Below are 9,820 nucleotides of genomic sequence, written 5' to 3'. Positions count from 1 at the left end.
CTCCCCGGGCCCAGCGCTGCCCCCCAGCTCCCAGCAGCAACCACCCTGCTCTAAAATGATTTTCATTCAAGTGTGTGGACGAGAATCACCAAAACCCAGAAAACCCAACCTTCTGTCTACGTTTTCCTGGTGCTTGAACACAGCACCTCTGGCCACCACGGACTGTCACCTACTGCTGTCCCTAAGGCAGAGGGGGGTGTTTTGTCCCCCCCCCCGTGGTGGCCCAAAGGCACCTCCAGAGAGGCTCATGCTTCTGCATGAGTCACAAGCCAAAAAAAATAATAGTTTTTTCCCCATCTGTTCAAGCTGAGTTTTTACAAGACCAGAGGAGAACACCCCAGCGGGCAGCCAGGGACGGTGGCTCTGCCAGACCCCGGCACCGCGGGCGAGGGGCTCGGCTGGCCGGTGACGTGTGGCAGCAGCGAGCCCCACTAGCCCCCGGCCCCCGCGGGGCTGAGGTCTCAAACCACAGCTCACCCAACAGCCAGCAGAGTTATGCCTTAAAAAAGGTTTTTTTTTTACTTTTATTTCAGAGGTATTGGCTGACCGAGGAAAGAGGGAGGGATGTGGAGGAAGGTCTGAGGGAAGGAGGAGGAGGGAGAAGGGGCTGGAGGGGATCGGAGAAAGGAATGGCAGAAGGTGACAGCAGCGCAGGGGACTGAGCTTCGGCAGCTCCTGGAGATGTTCCCCCACAGCCACCTCCTTTGTAGCTGCTCCTTTTTCGCCTTCATCAGGTGAGGAAATGCTCCTTAAACCCTGCCCATCACTGGGCAGCAGCTCCCCGTGGTCCCAGTTGGACCCCGTTTTGGTCCCTCTCACCATCACCATCGCTCTGCATACTCCCCACCAGCCAGGATCTCTCCAGCTTGGCTGGCAATTTTTCCTGCCCCAGGAGGAACCCAGACCTGCGGGGTGGGGAAGAGCCACCTCACAGTGCTCCTGGGACAGCCGAGTCCACCTGCTGCATGGGACAACCATCACAAAACCTGCCACCGCTTGGGAGCTCTCCCAGGCTGCTTCGTTCTCCAGCAGAGGCTCTTCCAGGAGAGCAGGAGGCAAAGGCAGGACAGGGATCCCCTGGCAGCCTGGGCAGCGAAGCTGGAGCAGGAGGAACCATCCTCACCCTCTGGCGCTGTGGGAATGGCTCCTGCTGCTGCAGGGTAAGATTTTGAGCAATCCCTGTGGTTTCAGAGGCACCACTGGATTCAACCTTTCCAAACCGGGACCAGAGACCGGGCTCTCCTCGGCAGATCCCTTGGCTGAGCCAACACTCGTGTCATTGAGAAGCGTTTCAAAGCCGAGGAGCCCAAGACCCAAGCATTCCCTGGAATAAACTCCCCAATTTCCATCTAATTGCCTCCATCAGAGCAGCATGTGGATCCTGCCGATGCCTCCGTGCAGGGACCAGACTGGGAGCAATGTCCACGCCAGCACGGGGAACTGTCACCTGCTCAGCTTGTCATCCCTTCCCGAGACCTCCAGCAGGCACAGGCTCTGCCTGGGGCATGTTTTCCCTGAGGATATTGGTTTTTTGAGGAGAAGTTGGCACCGAGGGTTGCATTAGCTGGAGAACTGCCCTTGCCTTCAGCAAGGTGGGGTTTGTGGAGCACGCTCCAGGGAACTGGGAAGGACAAGGATGGCCGGCACGGCATGAGAGGGGAAAGGACTCCATCCTGCTCAGGAGCTGAAGCTCTCAATGTGTGCTGGGTATTGAATGGCAGAGGTCAGGGAGCCCTGCTCAGCTCCTGCGGCCTCCCAGAGCCAGAAAACCAGCGTGAGGAACCTCTGGGAGAAACCCAGCAAAGTTCCAGCCCTGCAAGAGCCAGCACCAGAGACGGTGCTGAGCAGTGGGGCTTGTCCGGCTGGAACAACAGCTCATCGACCTGGCCAAAATGCTGTGAGCTGCCCAGAGGAGCATCATCCCGCCCCAAGAGCTGCCCAGAGGAGCATCATCCCGCCCCAAGAGCTGCCCAGAGGAGCATCATCCCGCCCCAAGAGCTGCCCAGAGGAGCATCATCCCGCCCCAAGAGCTGCCCAGAGGAACATCATCCCACCCCCAAGAGCTGCCCAGAGGAGCATCATCCCGCCCCAAGAGCTGCCCAGAGGAGCATCATCCCGCCCCCAAGAGCTGCCCAGAGGAGCATCATCCCACCCCCAAGAGCTGCCAAGGCCTCCCCGGCACCGAGAGCTGCTAAATCAACCTGTTAACTCGGCCCCAGGACTCAGGAGAAGCCCGGAGATTGTTAAAACAAGAGTTAATGCCCGTGTTTACAAACGCCTCCCCCGTCTGCTGGGACCGGGAAGTTGGGCTTTAGTAGCCAAGCTTTTAATTAAAAACAAAGCAGGTGCCTGAAAAACAAAACTGGAGCGAGATTTTTTGCCTACGCAGATGAGAAAGCTCGAGAAGCTGCGGTAAAAGCAGGGCTGGGAGCAGCCGGTTCCCGGGGCTGCAGGCAACCGCCCAACATCTCTGGAAGCCAAACCTCCCTCCCTGGCTTCAGGAGAGCGGTGACCATTTAAATACCGGCACAAACACTTCCTGGTGGGCCCTGTTCCAGGAGATCCAGCCAGCACAGCTCCACCGGCCTCGCCGGGATGCTCCTTCTTCCCATGGCGGATAACTCAATGCCACCAGGCGGCCCCGGGCACACAATGGTTGGCATGCTCCGGGATTTCTCTCCTGACCTTGCGTACCCTTCCTTATGGAAGCGTTGGCACTTCCAGACACGTCTTTGGATAGAGAAACCCACCCCGCTGACCCCACAGAATTGCCTGAAGCCCCCGTGCGAGCTGCCCTGAGACACAGCATTGCCCCCCTGGCCACGCTGGCCACCCAGGACCCAGCCATGGCCACTGAGCCCTCTCATGCCACTTTGCTGCTCTGCTCACGTGTCACTTTTCAGAGCCAGGTCCCATCCCACGGCCGGGGGGGCTGCAGCAGGATGGATGCTGCACCCCTGGGACCCTGTGCCCAAGGACTGGGCAACCAGTGGGTGCCCTCTAGTGGCCTCAGCACCCAGGGGCTCGGCTGGGGAGATCCCCAGGGACCCAGTCTGTCCCTCCAGATGGGCGGCCGCTTCCCTTGTCTCAACCACCGGCCTGGCTGGGGGGGGAAGGAAGGTGAAGGGAAGGCAGCAGGGTAAAGCCAGCCCTCGAGCGGTGAAAACTGGGCTTTGATGGTGAAGCAGCGCGTTCCCCTTCTCCAGGCGGCTGCCTCTCAACGCACCCGAGTGAAAAACACAAAAATCAGGTTCCTGCCACGGCAGAGGGGAGAGGAGATGGCTCATGCCAGCGCTGGTCTCGCTGCAAGCCCAGGACGGGAGCAGGCAGCTCCCGGCAGCCCCGACCCTTCTCACCCCCCCCCCCAAATACCCAAAACACACGCTGTCGTGGTTTCAGTCTCGCAGCCGTTCACCCAACGCCTGTTTGAGCCGTGTTCCCAGCGAGCCGGGGCGTTCAGCTCCCTCGCCCTGGCTCTAAGTGGTCAGGAGCCGGCGGATCCTCAGCACCACTGCAGAAGGCAGGAACGCCAGCGGGGAGCCAGAGGTGTTTCAAAACGTTTTGGTTTCCTTCCTGCCGTGCTTAACCACTTGCAAGGAAGTTAAGTGAGAATTTCAAGGTCTAGGCAGCAGCCGGCCAGGCCTTCATCCTCACACAGAGCTTACCGCCAGCCCAGGGCAGGCACCGACCCCAGAGCTGTCACCTTCCGCCCCTCGCTGCTGCTTCTGTCCCAGCAGGAGCAACGCCTTGCTTCCAAAAACACCACTGCAGAACATCCAAAACTTCACCAGAACTCCCAAATGGCTCAGAAAACCACTGCTCCAAGGCTCAATGTGCCTATTTTCAGCCTTCCTTCGCTTTGCTTTCTGCGACAGCCTGGCTCCCCTCTCAGAGAGGGCAAGGAACCTCAAGTCCCTGCTCCGAGACCTGGTGTGACACCGGTTGGGAATCCCTGCGGCACCGCTGCCCTTACAGGGCTTCAAACTGTTAAATACCTGAGATACCTTTCCTCCTTCCTGGGAAACACCGAGAAGTGCAGAGAGCATTCCTAATCAGTAATGACACCCGTGCTGTGCCACCCGGCGGTCCCCAGTGCTGCCAGGAGCTGCTGCATCCACCGGGATAAATTTGGCCCTGGGTAAAAAAGACTTTTGAGAAATGGCTCGAGGTTTTCTGCTTTTGGATGATGCTGGTGGTTAAGACTCATCACTCTTGCGGGCTTTCAGCTCTTTTGTCTTATGCTATTTTAGCACCGTATTAAGTGCTTTCGCTCCCCTTCCTTTAAATCTTTTGAGTCACGAGTCTGTCTGGTGTTTGAAGATAAAGCGAGTTCCACTCATCGCCTGACAGGTAGGGATTTTTTTTTTTTGTAAATTGTGTTTAAAAAAGCATCAGTACCTTAGCTTTTTTTTTTTTTTTTAAATCAAGTTCCGACTCAGAGCAAATTCTCACCCCAGAGAGCTGGAAAGCACTGCGATCCTAGCGGAAAAGTTGGCACAATTCTACTTTAAATGAGTGCTAAGAGCACTGGTTTAAGCCCAGTTCCTTGCTCCCTGCTCCACTGCACGGCTGGAAAGAGGTTACCCTCCCCCACTAAGTGAAGTGGTACCAGTTAATAACCAGCAACCCGTTACTGTGCGAAAGCGGTCAGGGATAAAAGCCACCACCTCATCTCTTCCCGGAGAGCCACCAGCTGCCGTGAGCCGACTGTTTTGCGATCGTTTGCTTTTCTTCTGGGCTGAAGTGCAGAATAGTCAATATGGCAGTGAGGGTCTGCTGGCGACCCAGCGAATCCGGCAGCGTCAAAAACCTATAGACGATGTTCTTGAGGTACTCCAGGTTGGCTCCCTCCCTGCTCTTGTCTCTGAAGTTCTTCTCGATTTCGCTTTGAAGCGCGGCCACCTCTTCCCGGTGCTTCTCCTCCTCCACCAAGATCTTCTCCTGCAGCTGGTGAACTTGCATTTCCAGCTTGTGCTTCTGCTTCCTCAGGGCCACAATCTCCACTTCTTTGCGAGCCAGCTGCTCCGCGTACAAGAAGAAGGTGGGCTCACTGGTGGCGGAGAGATGAAGAGCCTGGGGGAGCATCTCTGAGGCGTCGGGGCCCGGTGAGTCACTGCTAGTAACGTCAGCGCCCGAGGCGAGGTAATTTTTGGATCCTTGCAGCCCGTAAGGCAACGTGACAGATCTCAGCTGCTCCAGCTCCTGGTCCTTCTCTGCCAGCACCGCCAGCGCTCGGTCCCGCTGTTTGTGCATCTCCTCCTCCAGCTTCAGCGCCCGCTCCCTGTAGTCCAGCTGGCACCGCTCTAGTTCCTGCCGATGGATTTGCTGGAGCTGGGACAGTTCTTGCTTCTTGGCTTCCATGTCTCGCTGGTGCTGCTTCTCCATCTCGTCAGAGGACAGCTGAAGCACAATGTATTTCTCCTTCAGGTCAGCCAGCTGCTCTTGAGCTTCCTCCAGTTCTTTAGCCAGATTGCCATCTTTGGCCGACTTGTTCTTGAGAACCACTTGCGCCCTCATCTTGTACCTCTCAAACTCTTCCTTCAGCTGCTTCAGCTCCTGCTGATAGTACAAAGCGGTGGCTTTCTCGCCGTCCCCAGTCTCAGTGCCCTTTGGCAGCTCCAGCTCACACAGCTTCTCGATGTCCAGAGCGGGCTGGCTCTTCTTCGCCGCTGCCTGCAAGAGCTTCTTCAGCTTCTCCATTTTATCCTTTAGAACGTTAACGTCCAGATTGGATTCTTCTAGGTGGATATCAAGAGGGGATCGGCTGGAGGCAGCGATGGCCAGGGTTTTGTTCTCCAGGTCCAACTGTACGATGCGGTCCTTTAGCTTCTGAATGATGGCTTGGTCTTTCTGCTTGGCTTTTTCGTACGTGCCAAGTAGTTCGGACACTTCGGAGACTCGGCCCTCCAGGTCGGCCACGCGCCGCTCCTCCATCTGGGCCTGCTGGCGGAGCTGCTCCTCCGCCTGTGCCGTCTGAGGGCAGAGAGACATGGAGGGGGGGGACAGATTAGCTCAACACCCGGGGGGGGGCTTCATTCTGCCCCGCTGAACCCCAAACAAGTGCATGGCCCGCCTTTCCCCTAGAATCCCGCACAAGTCACCACGCTGGCTCGCCTCTTTGGGTGGGTGTTTGTTTATTTGGGGATAGAACAAACTCAAAGTGTTCCTGCTTTTGTTCCCTGCTCTGCAGAGTTCCTGTTACCAGCGCTATCCACATTGCTGGAGGTGTGCGGGGGGGGGACCAGTACACGTTGGGGGTGACCTGCTGGAGAGCAGCTCTGAGGAAAAAGACCTGGGAGTCCTGGGGGACACCAGGGTGACCAGGAGCCAGCAATGTGCCCTGGTGGCCAAGAAGGCCAATGGCATCCTGGGGGGCATCAAGAAGAGCGTGGCCAGCAGGTGGAGGGAGGTCATCCTCCCCCTCTGCTCTGCCCTGCCCTGGGGAGGCCCCAGCTGGAGCACTGGGACCAGTTCTGGGCTCCCCAGTTCCAGAAGGACAGGGAACTGCTGGAGAGGGGACAGCGAAGGGCTACCAAGATGCTGAGGGGACTAGAACATCTCTCTGATGGGGAAAGGCTGAGGGACTTGGGTCTGTTGAGTCTGGAGAAGAGCAGAGTGAGGGGGGATCTGATCAACGCCTACAAATACTTCAAGGGTGGGTGTCAGGAGGATGGGGCCAGTCTTTTTCCAGTGGTGCCCAGGGACAGGACAAGAGGGAACGGGCACAAACTGGAACGTAAGAAGTTCCATCTGACCATGAGGAGGACCTTGTTTGCTGTGAGGGTGTCAGAGCCCTGGCAGAGGCTGCCCAGAGAGGTGGTGGAGTCTCCTTCTGTGGAGACATTCCAACCCCCCTGGAGCCGTTCCTGTGGGACGTGCTCTGGGTGACCCTGCTCTGGCAGGGGGTTGGACTGGGTGCTCTCCAGAGGTCCCTGCCAACCCCATATCACTCACATCACAATCTGCTACAATCTGCTATTTTTTAAATGCATGTACGCTCTAAAGGTTTCACACATGTAACGGCAACTTACTGAAATCCTGTGCTTTGGTGCACTGATATTGATATAATTCGGTGGTTTCTGAGTAGCTACAGCAAACAGCTGGTGTTGCCAGTTTTTACAGCTATTGAAATCCGACTGACTCTGGACAATGGCAACAATCAACAATCACCGCCGTGAACCAAAACACAGCCAGAGTCAGGTCACCTTCACCTTTGCCAGAGAGAAGCTGTTGGAGGCCACCTCTAAAAACAGGGGCGAATTACACTGGAGCAGCCTGAGGCTTCAGATTAGAAAGACGAAAACTTTTTCCAGGCTGCAAGGACATGAGGCAGATCCTATTCTGGAGTGTTTCCAGATGGAAATTCGGTTACTGGTGCCAACATCCCCCCCGATGCCAACCCCTGAGCACGTTGCCCCACAACCCACAGAGTTACACGGGTTCCTCTTTTCCACCACATCCCTCTTTCCAGCTCTTGGCTCTCCCCCTGCACCCACACAGACTAGAGCTCTTCTCCTTCCACAGAGTGCTCCGAGCTTCACTGAAGAGGGTTAGTTTTTATAAACTCCTGTAATGTGCCTTGTATTGCACTTATACACTTCTCGGAGACAAGACCACGCTCATTACCACAGCAGGGCAGAGGAAGGGTCTCTCCTCCCAAGCCCGGCCACTTTCCCACCTGACAGTAACATGTTCGGAGCCAAATGACACCGTGGAGGACAGTCACCGTGTGATCACCTCAAAGGTTGCTCCCAAGTCCACTGGCCACCGCCCCCCGACTCATGACTTACAAGCTGCATCCCAAACAGCTATTGTTTTCCTCAGGGACTATCATCCCATCAAAGCCACGATGCTCTCATTTATTTCAAACCTCTTGGACTCTGGGGGACTGGGGAGTGTGTGCTCCTCCAGCCTCAAGCCCTGCCCCGATTGCTGCCGATACACCCCACTGAGCCGCTCCAGGGCCCAGACAAGGAATTACCTTCTTCATCTCTTGCAAGAGCTGCACATGGAAGTGTTTCTTCAGGCTGGCCATCTCTTCCTGCAGATCCTGTATCCGGGGGTCTGGCTTGTTGCTCTCCTCCTGGACAGCCTGCAGCTCTCTCTTCAGGTCTTCCACCTCCTGGCTCAGCTGCTTGATCTGCAGCTCGTAGCCCTCGGCGCGGTCGGCCATGCACACCCTACCGGCCAACGCCTCCCTGGTCTCCTCCAGCTTCAGCTCCGCGTCCTGGCGCAAAGTCCTCTCGTTCTGCAGCAGCTTCTGCAGCTCCCGCAGCATGACAGCGTGGTCGCTCTGCTCCTGGGCTCGATCGTGCTGCTGCGTGATCAGACGGGCTTTGGTCTCGGCTAGTTGGTCCTGCACAGACTTCAGCTCCGTCTCCAGCTTCTCGCTCTCATCCTCGGCTTTTTTAATGGCGTCATCCAGGTCCTGCTTCATCTTCTTCTTGTCTGCTTGGTAGGAGGCTTCCATGCGGGACTTCTCCTGCGTGACTGTTGACAGAGCACTGGTCAAAGTGGCCAGCTGGGTCTTCAGCTGGAGGACTCTTTTATCAGCCTCACCGGCAGCGGATGACACATCCCCGCTGCTCGTGCTGATGCCGCTCTCCGAACCGCTCGTCTCTTCTGATTTAAGAGAGGAAGCGGTGGCCGCGGGCTTGTCGTCCTCAGGCCCTGGCTCACCCTTGGTACTGGCCAGACTGGCAGCAGTGTCCGCGCTGGTAGCCGTCCCCACGCTATCTTCGCTGTGAACCGAGCTCCTGTCATCAGCAGAATCGGCAAAGGAAGGGCTGGAGTTCGGCACAGGCACAGGCTGAGCCCCGCTCAAGCCAAGATCTGCCTCGTGAGACACGGACAACACTTTCAAGCTGGCTTCCAAGGCTTCCTTCTCTTTGAGGAGGCTCTTGTAGGCTCTGACGACATCCTTCAGCCGAACCTGGTACTGAAGGAGCTGCTTCTTCTGTGATTCAATAGTCTCCAGAAGATCTTTTTTGCTCGGGCCACCTCCAAAGTTCATGCCAAACTTCTCCATGATTCATGCAAGCTGAAAGGAGAAAACCATAAAATGCTTTAAGGCCTCATACAGCGATATCTGCCACTGCAGCCGCCCCCCTCAGGTCAGACAGGGGGATTTATATCTATAAACAGCTCGATTTTTACTTCTCAAGGAAAAACCACCACCCTTGGTCTGTCTCTTGGCAACACCACTGCCTGCTGCGAAGGTAATCCAACTGCTGCCAGCTCTAGGTGGGGGGAGCCCAGGTCTTAGGGGTCCCCATGGTAGGTCATGGGGGGATGTCCGCTGCAGAGGACCTGCCACAGAGGGGAGAGGTGTCAGCACCCGGGGCCGGAGAATTCATGGGAAGGAAGTGAGTGTGGGTGGGACAGGAACATGGTGGGGTTCGGAGGGGGGGAAAGCTGCTGGAGAGGGTGTGGGGGCAGCCGCTGAGGCAGGGGGGCTGCAGTGCAGTGGGAGAGGGGCCACAGGGCTGGAGCAGAAGGTCTGTGGAAAGCAGGAGAGATCTTGGGGCTGCGGTGGAGGGACACGGGGGGGCAGGCGGGGCCGATGGGCTGTGGGCCAGGGTGGGGGTGCATGGAGAGAAGGCAGGGCTGATGGGCTGTGGGGCGGGGGGAACACATAGGGCAGAGAGGGGCATGGGGCAGGGTGGGGGTGCATGGGCAGCAGGCAGGGCTGACAGGCCATGGGACAAAGGGGGTCCGCGGGGCAGGGGGCTGGCCCCTGGGGTGCGGGATGGGACAGAAGAGGCTTTTGGGCAGAGGCGTGGAGATCGGTGGGACAGGGGGGCCGTGGGGCCCAGAGAGC

At 57.3% G+C, this 9,820-nt stretch overlaps 1 protein-coding gene across 1 annotated transcript; it reads right to left on the bottom strand.

Moving 5' to 3' along the window:
* Positions 1 to 4,369: 4,369 nt before the first annotated feature.
* On the bottom strand, positions 4,370 to 9,040 carry GCC1 (GRIP and coiled-coil domain containing 1). Its single transcript, XM_074168557.1, has 2 exons — positions 7,982 to 9,040; positions 4,370 to 5,973 (listed from the first exon to the last, which is right to left on the bottom strand). The coding sequence occupies exons 1-2, from the start codon at positions 9,026 to 9,028 to the stop codon at positions 4,669 to 4,671; spliced, it is 2,352 nt and encodes a 783-aa protein (XP_074024658.1). The 5' UTR covers positions 9,029 to 9,040; the 3' UTR covers positions 4,370 to 4,668.
* Positions 9,041 to 9,820: the final 780 nt, after the last annotated feature.

Source organism: Numenius arquata, chromosome 2 (assembly GCF_964106895.1).
Source record: "Numenius arquata chromosome 2, bNumArq3.hap1.1, whole genome shotgun sequence".
Classification (NCBI taxonomy): Eukaryota; Metazoa; Chordata; class Aves; order Charadriiformes; family Scolopacidae; genus Numenius; species Numenius arquata.
The sequence above is the reverse complement of the archived record's forward strand: the minus strand, read 5'-3'. Positions and strand labels throughout refer to the sequence as shown.

Excerpts from the sequence above, each read along its gene's own strand:
- GCC1 (XM_074168557.1), bottom strand. The coding sequence starts at position 9,028 with ATGGAGAAGTTTGGCATGAACTTTGGAGGTGGCCCGAGCAAAAAAGAT. Across the intron at positions 5,974-7,981 it reads TCTTGCAAGAGATGAAGAAG|ACGGCACAGGCGGAGGAGCA; the intron begins GTAATTCCTTGT and ends CTCTGCCCTCAG.